General features: G+C 37.8%; 2 protein-coding genes across 5 annotated transcripts in view; both read left to right on the forward strand.

Annotated features, from left to right (window-relative positions):
* BMAL2 (basic helix-loop-helix ARNT like 2) overlaps positions 1-7022 on the forward strand; it is a 70163-nt gene extending 63141 nt beyond the window's left edge. For 2 of the 4 annotated variants that reach the window (XM_064377374.1, XM_064377375.1), the window contains exons 14-16: positions 255-333; positions 2109-2217; positions 4100-7021. In XM_064377374.1, coding sequence (XP_064233444.1) covers positions 255-333; positions 2109-2217; positions 4100-4236 — 325 coding nt within the window. In that variant the 3' untranslated portion in view covers positions 4237-7021. Of the gene's footprint in view, positions 1-254; positions 334-2108; positions 2218-4099 lie in introns of all 4 variants that reach the window. The other 2 variants (XM_021666863.2, XM_064377376.1) reach the window with 2 other exon arrangements.
* Positions 7023-7650: 628 nt separating this feature from the next.
* SMCO2 (single-pass membrane protein with coiled-coil domains 2) overlaps positions 7651-22108 on the forward strand; it is a 70623-nt gene continuing 56165 nt past the window's right edge. The window contains exon 1 of the mRNA XM_064377377.1: positions 7651-11778. The gene's annotated coding sequence lies outside the window, so the exon portion shown is untranslated. The remainder of the gene's footprint in view (positions 11779-22108) is intronic.

The following is a 22108-nucleotide window of genomic DNA, read 5'->3' on the forward strand; positions in this document are numbered from 1 at the left end:
AGGTGATATGATTTACTCAAGAGTTTTTACCTTGGAGCTTTATTTTTCTATTTACTATGGAGTGTTTTTCAGCATTCCATAGTCACAAATAAGTCTGGCACCTAGTAAGTCAGTCTAAATGTGAAAACTGCTATGATACTCGGTTTCAATTTCCTCACTATATTTTTATCAGTAGATTATTATGTATTTAGAGGAGAAAATTTCCTTCTAAAATATGTAAAAATAAAAAATGTTTTCTGTATCACTTTTTAAAGGTTACGGTCTTCTTCATCCCTTGATGATTCAAGTCCAACAGATTTAATGAAAGCTACTCATACCATAAACTGCAGGAATGTAAGTATACTTGTAAATGATAATATTCATGAAATAAATGAACAATAAAATTTGCTCCTTGTTAATTATTTCTTTTAAGAAAAGAAGACATTCTGTCAAAAAGAAAAAAGAAAATGAACTCATTTTGGCCACTCAGTGATGTTTAAGTGACTTTGTTGAATACTAGTTAAGAGTGAAGTTGTTGGAAGCACATTATCTGAGTCCCAGTTATGACACTTACTGGGACGTAACCTTGGCCTTGTTACTTAAACTTTCTGTGCCTCAATTTTCTCATTCGTGAAGTAGAAATAATAATATCACTGATCTCCTAGAGGAGTGTGAGAATTAAGTGCTTAAATACACAAACAAAAACTCTTAGAACAGTGCCGAGCACACAGTAAGTGCTCAATAAATGGTAGCTCTTATTATTGTTATTTTTTTCTTTTTTCTTTTTTTTCCTTATTATCGTTATTAAATAGGTTCCAATTCAGTAGATTAAATGTATACCTTGAGCTTTGAAAAAAAGGTTAAAAAAAAGAAGCCACAAGATAAATATATATACTATTTAATTCAGTTGAACAGATACTAGCTATTTGAAATGTGTTATTGTATATACAAAAATTACTAAACCTAGTGCTATTTGGAAGACTAAAATACAATATAATTCTAATTTAGCACAGACAACAAAAAGCTCTAAAGCAGGTATGTAAATCAAGCAGTGTAAGACTACAGGAGAAAAGAGAAATTTTATCTCACCAGGACAAACAAACTTGAAAATACAAATATCAGAGCCAGGCATGGTGGCTTGTGCCTATAATCCCAGCTACTTAAGAGGCTGAGGCAGGATGATCACTTGAGGCCAGGATTTCAAGACCAGTCTGGGTAACATAGTAAGACCTCCTTTCTAAAAAAGATTTTTTGAAAAACTAGCCAGGCATGGTGGTGGTACATGCCTATAATCCCAGCTACTCCAGAGGCTGAGGCAAGAGGATCACTTGAGCCCAGAAGTTTGAGACTGGAGTGAGCTATAATCACACCACTGTACTAGCCTGAGCAGCAGACTGCAACTGTGTAAAAGCAAATATATATATATATATATATGTCATGTCTTTTTACACAAATATCTGTCTTCTACTTTATTATTCATTTTTTCCCACAGCGCATGTTTATTGGGTATCCATTTTGTGCAAGGTAGTATGCGAGAAACAGATTTAGGTTGTAGTAAAAATGTCTAAGTATTGTACGTTATGTAGGCATTCTATAGATAAAAGTATGTCAACTTAATAAGACAATATAGGCAAATGATTTCCTATTTTATGAGCTACATGGATTATTAGATTGTTTGGCCTGTAACTGTAAAAGTAGTTTTATATAAGGTATAGTTTTGCCATCATTTTATAAAAACAGAAATAACTTTGACCCCAAGCATTTGTGGTCATGAACTTCTTCATCCAAAACTTTTCCTTACATATGTACCTTCAGTTATGGCTCTTAACAATGCCTTTGGAGTCAGGTAGACTTGAGTTAGAATCATGGCTTCAACACCTTGGGCAAGATATTATCCTCTTCAGGCTTCAAATTAATGATCTGTAATATAGCTGCCTCATGGTACCTGAGAAATGAGATGAGACGATGCAGGTGGAGAGCTTGGCGCATGGTACTTGGGAAAAGCAAGCTTCCATATTGATGGTGGTAGTTGTGGCACTGACAGCAGGCCCATGTCTGATAACTGCAAAAAGGTATTTATCTTATTCTAGTAGGAACCTCACTGTTTATTACTCTGGCTGTCTTTTCAGATGTCAAATAAGGAGTTGTTTCCACCAAGTCCTTCTGAAATGGGAGAGCTAGAGGCTACCAGGCAAAACCAGAGTACTGTTGCTATCCACAGCCATGAGCCACTTCTCAGTGAGTTTTCTTTGGGAACTGCTAAACATTTTGTTTATCAAAACTGCCTTCTTAATCATGTTTTCGGGCACAGGAATTTTCTAGAGAAGCAGATAGTTTTAAAACTAAGATTTTTCTCAGTCGAGCACAGTGACTCACACCTGTAACCCCAGCACTTTGGGAGGCCAAGGCAGGAGGATTGCTTGAGGCCAAAAGTTCAAACCAGCCTGGCACACATAGCAACAACACATCTCTACAACAAAAAAATTGTTTTAATTAGCTAGGCATGGTGGCTCATGCCTATAAAACTAGCGACTCAGGAGGCTGAGGCAGGAGGATTGCTTGAGCTTAGGAGTCAAGGCTGCAGTGAGCTGTAATTGTGCCACAACACTCCAGCCTGAGTGACAGAGTGAGACCCTGTCTCAAAAAGAATAAGTAAATAAATAAATAAATATTTTTTTCATTCAAAATTCTAAATAACAATAATTATACTGGATCTTAAAATGGATGCTACTTAATGGTCCTGTCATTAAGAATTCAGTTATCAATGGAATCAGCTATGAGTATTGGTAAATATACAATTTAAATAAAACCAAAGTATTTATATCTAGGAAAAAAAGGTTTATTCTCAAGAATGACCAAGAATGCATAAAGGATACAAGTCATAAAATGTTTTAAGATGTAATCATTCATTTTAACAATGTTTATGCAAAGTCTAGATCAAGTAAATTGAGTGACATGGTATTTTAGTCTGTTTTGTGTTTCCGTAACAGAATACCACAGTTGGGGTAATTTGTAATAAACACAAATTATTTGGCTCACAGTTCTTGGTACTGGGAAGTCCAAGAGTATAGTGCAGGCATCTTGTGAGGACCTTCATGCTTCATCTTACCATAGTGGAAGGCAGAAGGGCAAGAGAGGGTGAGAGCAAGAAAGCAAGACATGGCCAAACTCACTTTTACAACAAACCCACTCTTGAGATAACTAACCCACTCCCATGATAATGGCAGTTCATTTATGAGGATATCCAAGTTCCTTCAAGTCCTCATGACCTAATTACCTCGTATCAGGCCTCAATGCTCAACGCTATTGCATTGGGGATTAAGTTTCCAACACATGAATTTGAGTGGACAAATTCAAACCATTGTATATAGTTTCATATCTTCCATGACTGACATGGCTCTGCTAAAGCATACACTAAAGAGAAGCAAAGGACTTGAAGGAACCTGGATATCCACTTTAAACACACATAGAGCAATGTATTTATTATCTGAAGTTCCATTGTACTTTGACACATATATAAAACCTTTGGTTCGTCTTTATCTGCATTTTAACCCTTAATTTCTAAAACCTCTTATCTCTAAATTAATTCTCATCTCCATAGTTCCTACTTATTTCTTTTTTCAGTAAAAATCTGATTTTCCTCCCTTTTATAAGAAAATTTCAAATTTTTAGAAGATGCTTTTGTCCCTGGCTTCTCATTTTAGTATTAAACAAATAGGATTTTTTAAATAAGCAGATTAAATTCTCTCTTTCCAAGGTTTACACACACCACACACACATACACTCAATCCCCTAGCTTCCTTCCAAGTCTCTGAGAATATATACCCTTTAGCAGTGTAATTTCCTGTTAGAAAACTCAAAGATAGCTTACTTCTTTGTAGCAGATGAATTAGGTGCAATTTATCTGACAGAAGATTGTTATAAAACTAGGTAACCCATTTAAAAATATATCAGCCTTCTGTAGCTTAAGATATATACTTTGCCTTCAAAAATACATTGTATGGTATTCTAGCCTTGCTTTGCCATTTTTTATGACAATTATTCTTTAACCTCTAAATGTGTGAAATGTATGACTTTACTGATTACCTTTACTTACACAGGCCTGTATTTTAATTCATAGGTGATGGTGCACAGTTGGATTTTGATGCCCTATGTGACAATGATGACACAGCCATGGCTGCATTTATGAATTACTTAGAAGCAGAAGGGGGCCTGGGAGACCCTGGGGACTTCAGTGACATCCAATGGACCCTCTAGCATTTGATTTTTGATTCCAAAAATGAGAAACATTTTAAAGCATTTCATTTATGAAAAACTGTCTGAACAATTCCTCAGTACTGTATTGATATTATTTGTATCTTTTATTAATGATCTACCAGTTTTTATAGATTTGCATCTTACTGTCACAGGGATGTGGGGAAAAATGTTTTCCTCCCAAGAGAACCAGAGTTTATTATAGACTCCTTTATTCAGTGAAATGGCTTATAATCCACTAGTTGCCATATTTTTGCTAAAACATTTCTAACCAAGAATACTACTTACATATTGTTTTGGCTTTGTTTTATTTTTGATGCAGTTTTTTTGAGTCAAGGTAATGTAATATATTGATATTTTTCCTTTGTGTCTAAGATTCATTTATAATAGTAGGTTTGTATGATTTGGAACATTTTCCATTCCTTGTGAATTTCCTTAATTGAGGATAGGGCTTACACACTTTAAGAAAACAGTGAGTACTTGAACATTTAAAGGGACAGTGCAATTTATATAGTCATAATCACATTAAATACTGTATTTGGTCTTTGGAGACTTAGGCAAGCACAGAGCCGGGATATTTATGCTCACTTGAGCACTTTAAGATGAATTAAAAATGAGATGATTTTTTTTTACTTAAAACTCAGAGAAAGTCAAAAGAGTTTCAGCTTTACTTACAGTAAAGGAAGGATCTTGGGCCCTAGATCTTGGGGAGTAACCTTTGCATATAAGATTTAATAGGCCGGACGTGGTGGCTCATACCTGTAATCCCAGTACTTTGGGAGTCTGAGGCAGGCAGATCACCTGAGGTCAGGAGTTCTAGACCAGCCTGGCCAATATGGTGAAACCGCATCTCTGCTAAAAATACAAAAAAAAAATTACCGAGGCATGGTGGTACACACCTGTAATCCCAGCTACTTGGGAGGCTGAGGTGAGAGGATCACTTGAACCTGGTGACAGAGGTTGCAGTGAGCCTTACCACTGCACTCCAGTCTGGGCAACAGAGTGAGACTTTGTTTCAAAAAAAAATTTTTACTTTTAATATAACCACTGAAGATTTCTATTATAGATAGAATAGGTTTTTGACATTGAAAACATACTTAAGGATAGATTCGTCCTAAAGGAAAAAAATAGATCCGGGCAGGTTAAATGTCTTGTGTAAAGTTACACATTAAATTCCTAGAGTTTTAAATGTTTAATGTATATAAACCAGTTTCTTTATACACATTTGGGAAAACATTGGTCTCACTGGTTAAATGATTAACTAACTGACCCAGGAACTAATTGTAGCTTTCTTGGTAATAGGCAATTACAGTTATTGCCTGTAACCAAAGGTAATTAAACAAATGACAAGTACATGTTTTAAATTATGAGACAATGAGAAATAATTTTAAACCCAATTTTCTAATTCTAATATAAAATTTGTAGAGCATTGTTAACAGTAATTAATCCAGAGGTGGCTCAAATTGAGTATAAGAATTAAGATTATTTAAAATACTGCATGTCTACCTTCTCGGGGATCGTAATTTATAATACTTTCTGCTTTGGTAGTACTTCATAGCTTACCAAGTGTGCTCCCATATATTATTTTTTGTGCCTCACAAATGAAAGTCAGATAGGCTGGGAACTAATGGGACAGCCCTCAGACTTCAATATGGGGTTCAAATCCAGTTTTCTGTTCTATATGGTGCTACATCTTTGCAACAAATTTCCCTCAGAGCCCCTCACCAAAACAAAGTATTATTTTGACCCTGCATGCTATTTCTTTAGCTGTAGGTGATAGATTAGAACTTCTGTCAGACATGTTGATGACAAACATATCGATAGACAATAACCACAAGCAAATGTTTCCTTCAAGTGTAAAATGTTGAGGGGCTGTGTGGGCAAGGATGTATTAGCATGTGGTGTCCCAGCAATGTCGGAGGGTCAGCACCATTCCTTGTCTGACACTTGAGGACCTAAGAGACATCAGGTTTAAAATAAGCCAAAGAAATCCTACAAGATGGGGAGAATTGGTGTGCAGCAGCCTAAGCATTATAGTTAAGTCTAAAGAAGTATGAAAGATCCCATGTGTTCTCCAACTTGGGCAGAGGGGCCTGCGTTCCAATACCACTTTTTAGGGGACTGAACCATTGCAGGTTGGACTTGGCTTCCAAAGAGTCTGCCTAAACCAGGGGTGGCAGGATAGGCCATCATGGCTGGATGGCCTCAAAAGAAGGGGGCAGACCCTTGTGATGCCAGGATTTGAAATGCAGTTTCTGGAGGCAGACCAGTGCTGCCTCACACAGTGGCAGTTTTTTCTCTTTGCAGGAGGAGGCTGTTCTATTCCATAGATCAGGTGGGCAGATAGCCAGTTGAGTCCTCTGTGCATGGTTTGATCCTTTAGTGATTCACTCTAATATTTTTCTGTAGATCCTTTCATCCTGGACTCAGAATTGTATGCATTGTATGATACCATAGCTCTCCCACGTTCAGAGTTTCCTTCAAAATGTTTTAGTTTTCTTCAACTAAATTTAATTTTTGCTGTTGGAAGTGACATACTTTTTTTTTTTTTTTTTTGAGAGAGAATAGGAAGGAGGAAAAAGGAAGAGAAAGAGAGAGAGAGAATGGGGAGGAGGGAGAAGGAAAAGAAAGAGGGAGAGAGAATGGGAGTATTGCTTTCTTGCCCAGGCTAGAATGCAATTTAGTAATGGGTATTGAAAAGCTCTTTTATACTGATAATTATACTTAATGATGTAGTCAGGAAGGAATAAGGGAAGAAGATAACAAACAAACAGCCAACCAATATTTAATTTAAACCTATGAAATGCTATGCGATTACTGAGGAGTGATTTACTTCCAATTATATAGTCACCTTTGGAATAGGTGTGAGGTGGTAATGTATGTTTTGTGTATTTGAAGTGGAGAGTTCTATAAATGTTTATTAAGTTTACTTGTTCCGGGTCTGAGTTCAAGTTCTGAATATCCTTGTTAATTTTCTATCTCGTTGATCTATAGAATCGTTAGCTCTTCTTGTTACATTGATCCTTTTGCCATTATGTAATGTCATTCCTCGCCTCTTTTGTTCTTTGTTGCTTTAAAGTCTACTTTATCAGAGGCGAGAATTGCATCTCCTGCTTTTTGTTTATTAGTTTATTTTTACTCTCTGTTTGATTGGTAAATCTTCCTCCTTCTCTCTGAGTCTTTGTGTATTGTTGCATGTAAGATGGGCCCGGATGCAGCATACCAATGGGTTTTGGCTTTTTATCCAATTAAAATATATATAGGTTTAATACCGGCATTTGATGCTAGCTGGCTGTTTTGCCCATTAGTTGATGTAAATTTTTTATTGTGTTAAAGTTCTTTGCTTTTTGATATATTTTTGGAAAGGCTGATATTGGTTGTTCCTTTATATGTATAGTGCTTCTTTCAGAAGCTCTTGTAAAGCAGGCCTGGTGGTGGTGAACTCTCTAAGTACTTGTTTGTTCGCAAAAGATTTAATTTTTCCTTCGCTCATAAAGTTTAGTTTGGCTGGATAGGAAATTCTGGGTTGAAAGTTCTTTTCTTTAAGGATGTTAAATATTGGTCCCCACTCTTTTCTGGCTTGTAGGGTTTCTGCTGAGAGATCTGCTGTAAGTCTGATAGGTTTCCCTTTATGGGTAACCTGACCTTTCTCTCTGGCTGCCCTTAGTATTTTCTCCTTCATTTCAACCCTAATAAATCTGGCGATTATGTGCCTTGGGGTTGGTCTTCTTGAAGAATATCTTTGTGGTGTTCTCTGTATTACCTGGAGTTGAATATTACCCTGCCTTGCCAGGTTGGGAAAATTTTCCTGAATGATATCCTGAAGAGTATTTTCCAACTTGGATTCATTCTGTTCATCACATTCAGGTACACCTATCAAACGTAAATTAGGTCTTTTCACATAGTCCCATATTTCCTGGAGACTTTGCTCATTCCTTTTCATCCTTTTTTCTGCATTCTTGTCTTCTCGTTTCATTTCACTGAGCTGGTCCTCGACTTCTGATATCCTTCCTTCTGCTTGATCAATTCGACTGTTTAAACTTGTGCATGCTTCGCGAAGTTCTCGTGTTGTGTTTTTCAGCTCCATCAATTCACTTATATTCTTCTCTAAATTGTCCATTCTCGTTAACAGTTCGTCAAACCTTTTTTCAAGGTTCTTAGTTTCTTTGCATTGGGTTAGAACAAGTTCTTTTAATTCACAGAAGTTTCTTATCACCCACGTTTTGAAACCTGCTTCTGTTATTGGAACACACGTGTAATCTATTAAGCCTTGTTCCGTTACTGATGAGGAATTGCAATCCCCTGTAGAGGGAGAGGCATTCTGATTTTGAGTATTCTCTACCTTTTTATGCTGGTTTCTTCCCTTCATTATATATTTGTCCGTCTGTCGTCTTTATAATTACCGGCTTTCTAACTGGGTCTCTGACGTCCAACTTGTTGATTCCCTGCGCCGAGATCTGAGCAATCCACTGAGCCGGCCAAAACAGTGGTGTTAAGATTGATGGTGCTTTTCTGCCCGGGAATCTCCGGACTCTGCACCAAGAACTGGCGTGCTAAGGCACCAGCAAAACCACCACGCCGGCCACAAGAGTCGCCCTGGCGACCCGTGGGGCTCCTCCACTGGGAATCTCCTGGTCCGTGAGCAACAAATATTCGTCTGAAAGTGTGGCGTCCTCTCGTTCTTTGCGCTTTCACTGGGAGGTACATGCCCGAGCTGCTAATCATCAGCCATCTTGGATCTCTCTCTCTGGAAGTGACATACTTTTATGGTATACACTATGTTATTTTTTTCTCCTACAAATCAATTTTTTGAATTTTGGTGAGAAAGAATATATCTACAAATTGCATGAAAGTATCATAAAAACAGCACTCTACACTTTTTTTTTAACTCTAAGAATTACCACTACATTAATGTAGTGGAGTGGAAGAGTGCCTAGAATCAGAAAAGCCTGTTGAGGCTGAATTTAGCTGTGTGACCTCAAGCAAGCCATTTAAGCTCTCTGTGCCTCAGCTTCTTCATTTTTAAAAGAAGGTTTGATCTCTGTGTTTACTCGTAGCTCTGATTCTGGGATTCTGATCCACAGGACTTGGGCATTAGCATGGAACCTCGAAGTGTGCTGTCCAGTGTGGTAGCCACTAGCCACATGTGGCTACTGAGCACTTGCAGCACGGCTACTACAAAGTGAGGTGTGCTGTCAATGTAAGATACATACCAGATTTTGAAGACTAGTATTACCAAAAGAATATGAAATATCACATTAATAATTTTATATTAATTACATGTTCAAATGATATTTTGGATATACTGAATTAAATAAAACATTAAAATTCTACTTGTATCTTTTTACTTTTTTAATGTGGCTAGAAGAAAAAATTACACATGTGTCTCAGATTATATTTCTATTGGACAGCGCTGCTCTAGAACATTATATTAAGTAGTACTTGAAGTAGACCAAAGTTTATACCATAAGGATATTTTTCTTTAAATACCATGTTTAAAGAACAGTTATTTATTGATCCTTGAATCTGTAAGATCAAATAACTATGAGTCTCTATCCATGTTACCAAATTTAAACTTTTGAAAATAATAAACTTTAAAATATCAGATATTTTATTATAGGATGATACTTGGAATCAAGTGAAATGAGTTATACGGTCATCATTAAATTTGGAAATCTATTGTGAAACAGAAAGACAAACAGGAAAGTACAGAATAGAGACTTTTAGTAAATAAATGGAATTAAAAGGGAAGTGTTTATTTACAGTGTCACAACAGGAAAGGATGTCTTTGTCATCATAGTCTTTGAGGGATCTCTGTAAAATGTGGGGCACAGGTACAAGAAATAGCCAATATTTAGTTACCAGACCATGTTTAGTAGTGTCCAGTTCCAGTTCATGCTGCCAAGAGGTATCTGCCCATCAGGTAGGTCATCGCTGGGCTCTGGAATGGAGACTCATACTTGCCCAGCACAATGTTATGGGCAGAGAGGCTGACATCTAGGATTAGCTAGAAGCCATAAAGAAAAACTGCTAAGTGGCCACTAGGTGCCACTTTTCCATTTTTAGAATGTTTTGTTTTCATTAGCAGATCTTTTTTTCCCAAGCTCCATGGGACCTATGAGAGGCATTTGTGATTTTTGTGCCTACAATAAGTCAGCCTGTCTGATGTGAGTCATTTTATGAGAAATGCTTTCCAAGGGAGGTCTAGGAAGATCCTGACACGTAAGAACTTTGGCATAGGGAGCTTTCCAGGTGTGGTGCCAATAAAAACTGACCTGGAAAGAAAACCTGTCCAGCACGGAATATGCTTTCTGAACTCACTTGAGAATGTATGGTGTACATCACTTCTCATTCTTGAGTTTAGATTTGTCTTTTATACTTTTAGTTCTTTTCTGTTTCACTTGCGCTTGCCTGTATATTGGTATTTTTTAAATTCTGTGGTAAATAAGAGTGAAATTATATTTTATAATTACTCATTTGTAGTTTTTTTTTTTAATTTAATAAATTTCCTCCAAAAAGTGTGCCCTTAACTACTTTTTAATATGGAAACATAGATTAAGGAAACCATCCAGGGCCCTCAAACCACTGGGCAGAGAGGTTCATTGAACTCTGTTCCTATATATGTTTCTCAGAGTGTTCACCAGGGTATACTAACTGCTGTAACAACTGCAAAATCTCAGTGGTTTAACCAGTAAAGGTTTCCTTCTGCTCACATCAGGCTCCAACGTCATTAGCCTTATCTGTCCCTCTGACTCTCTCCTTCCCTTCCTGCCTCTTCCTCTTTCCATCTCTCAGCTTTGCTTTCCTCTGAGCTGGTTTTATCTTCCAGTGGACCCTCTCCCCATGATGGCACTCACAAGTTCCAAGCATATATTGTTCTTATACCTGAAATTTCAGTGGAAAGAGAGCCTCTTTTCCCTAGTAATTCACATAACATGTGCATTGATTGGGCCTCTGGATCAACTTGGTCTACATGGACTTTCCGTTGTGTGATTGCAGTACCTACACCAATTCTAGGGAGTCACCCATCATGGATTACAAGGTTCTGTTCCTTCTGCAGAAAACCCTTTCCTCTCTCTAGCCCCAGGCTGTCTGGCTGTTGGCATCTGACGTCTTTTCCCCTTCAGGGATGCCTTTAAAGTTCATTTTAATTTATTCGAAATTAAAATGTTATAAAGGGAAGGCAAAATAAACAATAGATTCTTTCCAGGTCAGCAGGCTGGAATATACAGATTGGCGAGACTTTGATACATGCCTAATCTTGGGTTGAAGGTTGGCAAGGCAGTCCTGTTGGAATCCCTTGAATAACATGGGGATCTCCCATGGGAATCTTCCAAAACATTGGACTCTCCTCTCCCCAGGTCTCCCACTGCCAACAGAAGAGGCTGTAAAGGTGAAGAGGACACCGATTTAAGAGATTAGTATTACAGAAGTAGGATGGCAAGAACTTGAGGACCAATTGCGTATCGGCAATGTTGATACAAAAGCAGTGAATAAGACTCAAGTCTCTGGCTCGGGGTTCTGGATTGCAGTGCTGTTCAAGAGGTAAGAGTTACATAAGGAGAGACAGCTTTGGGGTAGAAGGTGCATCAGTTCTAGACAAATTGTGTTCATCCAGGTGATGTCTAATAGACAGTTGGATGTGTGAGTATGGAGGTTGGGAGAGAAGTCTGAGATGGGCAGCACACTGAAGCTTTTGAGCCTCAGTTTCTTCATTTGTAAAGGAGACTTCATTTGTAAATACTCTGTAGAGTTTTAGTGAGGATTAAATTATCTTACATAAAGTGCTTATCACATTGTCTGACATGTAGTAATTTTAACAGTGATCACGATATGTTAATTTATAAGCTCTACAGTATGATGATAAATGTTGGAGATTAGTGTTATAGAGAAGCATCATCATTGTTAGTAAAAAATTCCTGAGATTATGTAGCAAACAAATATATAAGTAGTATAACGGTAATTTAAGCTTTGCAAAAGTTTAACCCAAATGACAGTAGAACTTCATAACCAATGGGAAAGCATAAGTACCTAAAGAACCCAATTAAGGTAAGGTGTTTGGGAAGATGTATATCTGCAGCACAAAGAGGTAAATAGTTTTGTTTGCAAAGAATCTATAAGGCATTTTAAAAGAAAGTCGAATGGTTCCTAATAAATGATACCATTTGTTTCCATTTACGCACTTATTTATCCTGTGCTGTGCTCTTAGAGACAATTGAAGACACCACAGTCCCTGCTCTTAAGAGACCACAGTTTAGTAGAAAGACAATGGAAAGCAGTAACTATAGAATATGATACCTGCTACCTTAAAGGGATGTATGGGAAGATCAGGCTTTAACTTTGCTTGTGAAGAGTCCTCAAAATATGTTATACTCTGGCAGTTTATCCAGACCAATGGTTCTCAAATTTAGTTGCATCAGAATTACCTGGACGACTTGTTAAAACACAGATTATGGTTCTCCTAATCCCCATACTTTCTGATTCAGTTGGTCTGACTTGGAGCTTGAGAATTTGCATTTCCAGTAAGTGGCCAGGTAATGCTGAGGTGTCTGGTCTGGGGACCACACTTTGAGAACTGCTGATCTTGCCATTCACAAACAACAAATGGACGTGTCCACAGACCTCTTATTCTAGGGCTGTTCCGAGGAAAGTGGAGTAGGGTACAGAGGGCCTCAGAGTGGACAGAACCTACTGCTTATTTTGCCTTCTTTTTATAACATTTTAATTCTGATTAAATAAATTAAAATGAACTTTAAAGGCGTCCTTGAAGGGGAAAAGAGGTCAGAAATAACCAACAGCCAGACAGCCTGGGGCCAGAGGGAGGAAGGGGTTATCTGCAGAAGGGACCATAGAACCTTGTAAACCATGATGATTGACTCCCTAGAATTGGTGTTGGTACTGCAACCACACAACAACTCTTCTTGCCCGCTTCCAAGATAGAACTGATTTATCAAGATAGGGAAATTGAAATAAAGAGTTTAATGCACAGAGCCAGGTAAATGGGAGACTGGAGTTTTATTGTTCCTCAAATCAGCCATCACCAAAATTTGGAGGTGAGCATTTGTTAAAGATAGTTTGGCAGGCAGAAGACTAGAAAATGGGGAATGCTGATTGGTCATGTTGGGGATGAAATCCTAGGGGGTTGAAGCTCTTTTTTCTTGCTGTCTTCTTTTCCTGGGTGGGATCGCAGAACTAGTTGAACCAGATTACCCTTTTGGGTGACACCAGCTGGTCCATCAGAATGCCGGGTCTCAGAAACGTCTCTGAACACCAGTGTTAGGTTTTACAATAGTGGTGTTATCCAGAGGAGCAACTGAGGAGGCTAGGAATCTTGTGGCCTCTGACTGCATGACTCCTGAGCCATAATTTCTAATCTTGTAAATAATTTGTTAGTTTTACAAAAGCAGTCTGGTCTCCAGGCAAAGAGTGGCTTTGTTTCAGGGAGGGGTGGTTATCATCTTTGTTTTAAAGTTAAACTATAAACTAAATTTTTCCCAAAGTTCATTCAACCTACACCAAGGAATGAATAAAGGCAGCTTGCAAGTTAGAAGCAAGATGGAGCCAGTTGGGTCAGATTTCTTTCACTGCCATAATTTTCCCATGTCAGATTTTTCTCACTGTCATAATTTTTGCAAAGGCAGTTTCAGTATGTGAGCCTCAGTCATTTTGTTCGGCTGTTTTGGTTGTTTTTTGTTGAGGAGGGGAGGCAAGGCATAGGAAGCTGTGTCACCTTTTTAATCTTACTCTCGGCCAGCTTTTTCTTTTTTTAATACTCAGCCACTAGTCTGTGGAGGACTCTGTCCATTGCTTAAGACATTGTGTATTGAGAGAGGCAATAAAGAATTGTCTTAAATTCTTGTCCAGCTGTGTTCCTCTGGCCTTGGAATTACAGTTTCTTAGGCACGTCTAGCTCTTGGCTGACTTTAAGGAAATGCTTCTCACATTTATTTCTGTACAGGAGGAAGTCTGTTACATTTTACCTTGGGGGTAGATACATCAAAACAAATTTACATTTATGTTTTTTAGAAAACTACCCTAAAATGGGATGCCTAGATTATATAAATTTAAAGCTTAATAGAACCCTTGAAATTTTTATTTAATACTTTGTTGACTGAGCAATAACCCAAAAGACTTTCCATTTACCAGAAGGGACATGTAGACCAATATCACGTAACTAGTTGATTGTTAAATTATTTGGGAGCCCATAAATGTTCAATTTGATTTAGCAAAGGTCAAGCAAAACACAGTTACAGTGTCTGAAATATCTATTCTTGGGGGGGAAAATGGACGCATAGATTATATGTAAAATAATTAAAACTTACAGGAGTAAAAAATTACTGTTCTATTTCTTTGTAGTAACATTTAGTAGAAGACTGCGTTTTTAATTATTTTTCTGATTGTAAAAGAACTTTACATTCATTTTTGGAAAATTCAGGAATATATAAAGGTACTAAGAAGAAAATAAAAATGACCTATTAAAAAATTTTACGACCTAGTGAAAAACCATAGTCAAAACTTGGATATTCTTTCTCTTTTTTCAAGGCCTTTATATCCTAATGTCTTTTTTAAAGTTAGAATCCTACTGTTTATACAAAAAATAATAATAAAATTGTACAAAGTAACACGTATATTGATTAAAAGTCAGATAGCATTTAAAGTTGTAAAATTACAAAAACAAAAAAATAGTTCCCACCTTAGCCCTAATTCTTGTTCCCCAGAGCAACCACTTGCACCTTTTGTTTTATAGTTATGTTTCTTAGTATGCTTTTATTGTTACTTCGTGATTTGCCCAGAATGAGTATAGAATAGGAAGCCAACAATTTATTTAAATATTTCTTTATTATGGAGCATTTAGGATGTTGCAGAGTTTTACTATTATGGGTAATATGACGGTTAACATCCTTCTACACCTACAGGTACTATACACCTCTTTCCTGTTGTTTAGGATGAATTTCTTGGAGTGTAATTGCCAGATCAAAATTGCCCAGTTGCCATAAAGACAGTTTGCATTAAGCATTCTTTCCAGAGGTAATTTTATGTGGTTAAATACATTGCTTTTTCTTGCTTAATTTCGTTGTTTTTATGCTTAGGAGGGAAAACGTCTCCACCCCAAGATCAAATAAACACACACCTCAGTTTTCTTCTAGATGTCCTATGGTTTTGTGGTTTATACTAAAGTCTTTGATCTAGCTGAAGTTTATTTTGGCCTATAATAAGATACAGGAGTCTATTTTTCTTTCCAAAATATTACCCCTTTCTTTACAACTCTTCAGTGACTAGTTCTTTCTTTCCCCACTGATTTGAATGTTGCCATTACCATCAATTAAGTTATCGTATATTCTGGTACTTGTTTTGAAAGGAAGTAGTGGTGGTGGTGAGCAGGGAGTTGAATTAATCTAATTGTCTGTTCTTTTACTAGTACCAAACTGTTTAAGTTAATAAACATAGTAATACTGATCTTTCCATTACGTGATAGTATATTACTTTTTCTTCTCTTTTCTGAAAAGTGTTCAAAATATAAAATATATTTCTATATATTTGTTTATACAACATTTATAAGATAACAGAGGGAATAGTGGCTTTTTCTGACTTTAACATTTCCTTTTAAAATTTTTAATTTATCAGACTACCTATCAATCAATCACTTCCATCAATGAGGCAGGAGAATCACTTGAACCTGGGAGGTTCTACTGTGTTAGAACCAAACTTTCAGGAACAGTTTGGCTGTGTGAGCATTCCTTTAAACTTTTGTTATATATAGAAATCTAATTCCAACATGTTTATTCTTGGAACCATCTGCCCAATGCTACAATCTGAATTATCTTGTGTTGTTGAAGCTCTGAGGGAATAAGAACAAAATCAAATCTTTATTAAATACTTACTGTGACTGGCACAATTCCTAAGCCTATTACAAGTATTCATGTAAGCCTCCTAACAACTCTGAAGATAAATGTTGGTATTATCCCCCATTTTATACATAAGCAAACTGGGGCTTAAGAGTTAAGTAACTTGACAAGGTTACCCCACTGCTCATAAGCACTGGAGTCAGAATCCAGACCCAAGCAGCTTGCTGTGTGCTCTCAACCATGATTTTGATAAACCTTTAATTTATTGTGTGCTCTCAGGGTTCCCAACCCCCTGAAATCGCACAGCAATTTCTTTTACAAAAGATATTTGATTGTGAAAAATCACACAAAATTTACTATCTTTTGTTTTTATCATTATTTCAAGACAGCTCTGTTGCCCAGGCTAGAGTGCAGTGGTACCATCTCAGCTTACTGCAACCTCTGCCTCCCAGGTTCAAGCTGTTCTGCCTCAGCCTCCCTAATAGCTGGGATTACAGGTGCACACCACCATGCCTGGCTAATTTTTAAAATTTTTAGTAGAGATGGGGTTTTAACATGTTGGCCAGGCTGGTCTCGAACTCCTGACCTCATGTGATCCAGCCTCCCAAAGTGCTGGGATTACAGATGTGAGCTACTGCACTCAGCCTAAATTTACTACCTTAACACTACTGAACCACACACTTAGTGGTTAACTATAGCTACATTGTTTTGCAACAGATTTCTAGAATGTTTTCATCTTGCAAAACTGAAACTCTACCATTTCCTCTTCTCCTCAGCCACTGGCAACCACCATTCTGCATTGTTTCTATAAGATTGAATACTTTAGCTACAAATCCTTATATGAAGTATATGTCTTTTTGTGACTGATTTCTCTTAGCATAACAGTCTCAATGTTCATCCATGTTGTACCATGTGACAGAATTTCCTTCTTTTTTGAGACTGCATAATATTCCATCGAATGTATAGATCACATTTAAAAAAAATCCATCCATCCATTGAAATACACTGAGGTTACTTCTACCTCTTAGCTATTATGAATAATGCTGCCAGGAACATGGGTGGGCAAATATCTCTTCAAGATCCTACTTTCAATTCTTTGGACATATACCCAGAAGTGGAATTGCTGGATCATAGGATAATTCCATTTCTTTCTTTCTTGTTTTTTTAAAGAGATAAGAAATCTCCAACCTGTTTTCTGTAGTGGTTGCCACATTTTATATTGCAGTCACTGGTGTATAAGGGTTCCAGTTTCTCCATGTTCTTGCCATCTCTTGTTATAACTTTTGTTATACTCCTGTTATTCTGTTTTTGGATAGTGGCCATCCTAATGGGTGTGCAGTGATATTTCATTGTGGTTTTGATTTGCATTTCTCTAATGATTAGTGACGTTGGGTGTCTTTTCTTATGTTTGTTGGCCATTTTTATATCTCCTGTCCGCTGCTCATTTTTAAATCAAGTTATTTGTGTGTGTGTGTGTGTGTGTGTGTGTGTGTGTGTGGAGTTATAGGAGTTTTTCAAAAAATGTATTCTGGATGTGAACACCCTATCAGATACATGATTTGCAAATATTTTCTCACATTTCATAGGTTGTTTCTCACTCGCCTGATTGTTTCCTTTGATGTGCAGAAGCTTTTCAGTTTGATGCAATCCCACTTGTCTATTTTTCATTTTTTGCTTGTGCTTTTGGTATCTATTTCAATCTCAGTTGCTGAAGCACATGTCCTATTTCTTTGGGGAAAAATACATTAAAAACAAGTGCCATGAAATACATTTTGAAAACCTTAGGAAAATCTTGAAATATGTAAAATGAAAATTGTATTTGTAAATCATTAGTTCAGCATTGTAAAGTTGAGAGGCTAATTTATACAACTATATAAGAAGAAATGGGAGACAGAAAAAAAGAACTATCCCTGTTCATGTCTAAAAGAGGGATAGCAAGCACACATTGTGTTATGGCATTTGTGCCACATCCTCTCCACGTCTCCGCAGATGCAACTAAAGAATAGCATGACTTTTCTTGTTGAACCTAAATGGGCTTCAGAACCCTTCTCAACACAGAACTCTAGGCAACCATTCACAATCCACTGAGGTGACACATTACATGAAATCTGTTTGTCATTATGTCTTCAAAAACACTTCCAAAAGCATATTAGTTAAAGCAGAATTCCCTAAACATGCCACATTGGAAAACAGTCATAACTGCAGATTCATGATGATTACAAGCATATTAAACTCACTGAGAAATCCTCCCAGACAGAGATTATTTCACTGGTTAATACTCATTTCCTAAATTGGCTTGTCCACAGGACCATTGTGTTATATTGTTTCTATTAAAATACTATGAAATTAGATTTGTATGAAATAGTATTATTATTAGTATCTGAGACAGAGTCTCACACTGTCGCCCAGGCTGTAGTGCAATGGCACGATCTCAGCTCACTGCAATCTCCACATCCTGGGTTCAAGCAATTCTCCTGCCTCAGCCTCCTGAGTAGCTGGGAATACAGGCATGCACCACCACGCCCAGCTAATTTTTTTTTTTTGTATTTTTAGTAGAGGCAGGGTTTCATCATGTTGGCCAGGATGGTCTTGATCTCCTGACCTCATGATCCGCCCGCCTCAGCCTCCCGAAGTGCTGGGATTACAGGCATAAGCCACCGCACCTGGCTGAAATGGTATTATTGAAACAGTTCTCTAATATTTGCCATAGGATGGCCATTTATAACATTGGTGTCAGTTCTCTGGAAAATGTTAGTCAACTTTATTCTACATCTTAACTACCTTGTGGAATTTGGTTTCCACAAAAATGTATAATTTTTAAAGGATAAAATACAAAAAATATAAGCATACACGTACACACATATACACGTGTATGTATGCTAGCATTTTCAGGAATACAAAGCAGCTAAAAAATTCATTCTCTTTTATCACTAGATTTAGAGGATTGGTGACAAAAAAATAAAAAAGAAAAAACAGGTTAAGAATATAGCTAGAAAGTTGACTAATATTATCTGTGGCAGCTTAAGGAGAAAATAATATAGCTGTTCCTCAGCTATGGAAATGATTCACACTTATATAAATAGAAAGAGGACATTTTAAGGGAAGGGGCTACCTCTAAGTCAAATAAGAGGGCATCTACTCTAGAGATGGAAGGGATGTCCCATACCATGGGCAGATGCAGATGTATACACACACACACACACACACACACACACACAAAACTACATATCATATTCTCAACCAGGAATGAACGTTTCAAAAGTGTCAGGAGAAACGAAATTCCAAAACACTACCCAACTTTCAACTTCAAGTGATTATTTTAAACTATAATAATTAAAAATATTGAAAAACTGGGCCAGGCATGGTGGCTCACACCTGTAATCCCAGCACTTTGGCAGGCTGAGGCGGGTAGATCACGAGGTCAGGAGTTCAAGACCAGCCTGGCTAAGATGGTGAAACCTTGACTCTACAAAAAATGAAAAAATTAGCTGTACATAGTGGCGAGTGCCTCTAATCCCAGCTGCTTGGGAGGCTGAGACAGAGAATTGCTTGAACGCAGGAGGCAGAGGTTGCAGTGAGCCGAGATCATGCCACTGCACTCCAGCCTGGGTGACAGAGCAAGACTCCGTCTAAATATATATATATACACACATATATATATATACACACACATATATATATATACACACACACAAGGAATGAAGTCATTGTTAATTGGATATCTAGCTGGTGTTTTACATAAATAAGGAATCATGGTTGCTTACGCGTACTGTCTAGAGGCCATTCTTCCTTTAACTCTAGATTATGTGTTTACATAGATGCAGTTTTGGTAAGCATTTATTATTAAAACATTTCCTGTCAAGAGGTCATAGAAAATAAACAAAGTTATTAAAAGTCATACCAATAGTTGGCCTGAACATGCAAAATTGCAAAACATCTTTTGGAGACAGGGTCTGGCTCTGTGGCCCAGGCTGGAGTGCAGTGATGCTATCTCAGCTCACGGCAACTTCCACCTCCTGCTGCAAAACATCTTAAAGCTTAATGCTTTCCACTCTCAGATGTGTGGTCACAGGAACCACCATTACAGAGTAACATACTATGTGATTCTGAAAAATAAAGAGCTGATTTCTGAAACATAACCTAGCGCCAAAACAAATCATCAAAAAATAAATGTCAGAATCTACAGTGGTTCCTAATATGTGGTCCTGGGACTAATAACATTAGCATCACCTGGGAGCTTGTCAGGAATGCAAATTCTTGGGCTCCACCTGAGCCCACTGAATCAGAAACTCTTGAGTATGGGGCCCAGAAACCTTTAATAGGCCCTCCACGTGATTCTGAGGCACGCTGCTGTTAGAGGACTGTTGCTTGCTTTGTGTCTGGTATTAGCTTGGTCCATTTTATCTAGACTTGTTGAGGCTTCTTATTCTTTGTGATCTTTATAATAGAATTTCTCCACATTTCAAGAGCAAAATACAGAGACAGCTTTCCAAATATAACATCTAATGAGCAGTCTAACAATGACCCTCCCTCTGTAACAAAATTGAGTACAGAAGTTGTCTATGTATTTTTAGAACACAAAAAGAAGATATGCTAGCATTTTCAGGAAGACAAACCAACTAAAAAAGATCCATTCTCATTTATCACTGGATTTAGACAGTTAGTTTATTAAAAAAACAAGAAAAAAATAGTAAGTTGACTAATAATATCTGTGGCAGCTAAGGAGAAAATAATGTAGCCATTCCCCAGAGAACATTTTAAGGGAGGGGGCTACCTCTAAGTCAAATAAGAGGGCATCTGCTCTAGAGATGGAAGGGAGGTGCCACACCATGGGCAGCGGCAGTGACTGAGGGAGTGTCTGTAGGAGGCTGTCTGCTACACAGAGGTGGCACCTGCTGCCAGGCCATGGAAGGCTCCACTCACCACCAAGAGGCTTCTGAAATCTCCCTGCCTCTTGGAGACCTTCACATTCTCTTTCATTATAGGGTAAACTGTGCTGAGAAGCCGGGGTTCCCTAGTCAGGCACGTTTTAAACTCCTGGGTAATGTTCCCATTTTGGAGGGTGCTTCACAGTTTTCAGATGACAGTGACACATTTTCTAGAGCAGGGTTTCACTACCTTGGCACTACTGACATTTGGGGCAAATTATTTGCTGTGGGAGCCTATTCAGTTCACTGTTCGCTGTATAGCTGCATCCCTGGCTTCTATCCACTAGATGGCAGAAGCAACCCCCAATTGTGACAACCAAAAATGTCTGCAGACATGGCTGAATGTCCTCTGGGAGGGTGGGGTGCGAAATCCCTATCTCCATAATAAAGAACCACTACTCTAAACTCTAAAGAGGTAGGGTTTTCCTTTCTTTCTGTTAAAAGGGGCAGGAAAAAAAATTCCGTTTGTTCTTTATCTTCATTAATGCCACCACTCACCTGATTCCTATTTTGCTTTGTTATCCCTCTGTTCTCTCTCTTTCTCTCCTCTCCTGTCTGTCTCTCTCCCTCCCTGTCTCTCTCTGTCTCTCCTTTTTTCCCTCTCCAGACTGGTCCTCCAAGGCTGTCACTTCACTTACTCTTTGACAATGTTCTCAACCTCCTGGCCCCATTATCTTTGGCCCTATTGACCCCAAAGTAGGGCTCTAGGTCAGTTCAGCCCTTGGAAGACTCCATTTCTACACTAGAGATTCCAGGCATCCCTGGAGAAAGTTATAGTTCTGCATAAATTCATGGTCTCCCACCAGTGAACCTCAGTGAGGCAGCATGAGACTCTTCTTTCTCTTCACCCACTTCAATCTTTTCCATTCCTACTGTCGTAGTCTGTTTGGGCTACTATAACAAAACTACCATAGACTGGATTGCTTAAACAACAAACCTTTATTTCACACAGTCTGGAAGCTGAGACATCGAAAACCAAGATACTTTCAGATTCAGTATCTGATGAGGGTTCCAGTTCCTGGTTCATAGACAGCTGTCTTCTTGCTGTGTCCTCACGTGATGGAAAAGGAGAAAGGTTGCTCTCTAAGATCCCTTTGATGA

The sequence above is a fragment of the Aotus nancymaae genome, unplaced genomic scaffold, assembly GCF_030222135.1.
Source record: "Aotus nancymaae isolate 86718 unplaced genomic scaffold, 86718_ANA_hifiasm-v0.15.2.pri h1tg000016l, whole genome shotgun sequence".
Lineage (NCBI taxonomy): Eukaryota > Metazoa > Chordata > Mammalia > Primates > Aotidae > Aotus > Aotus nancymaae.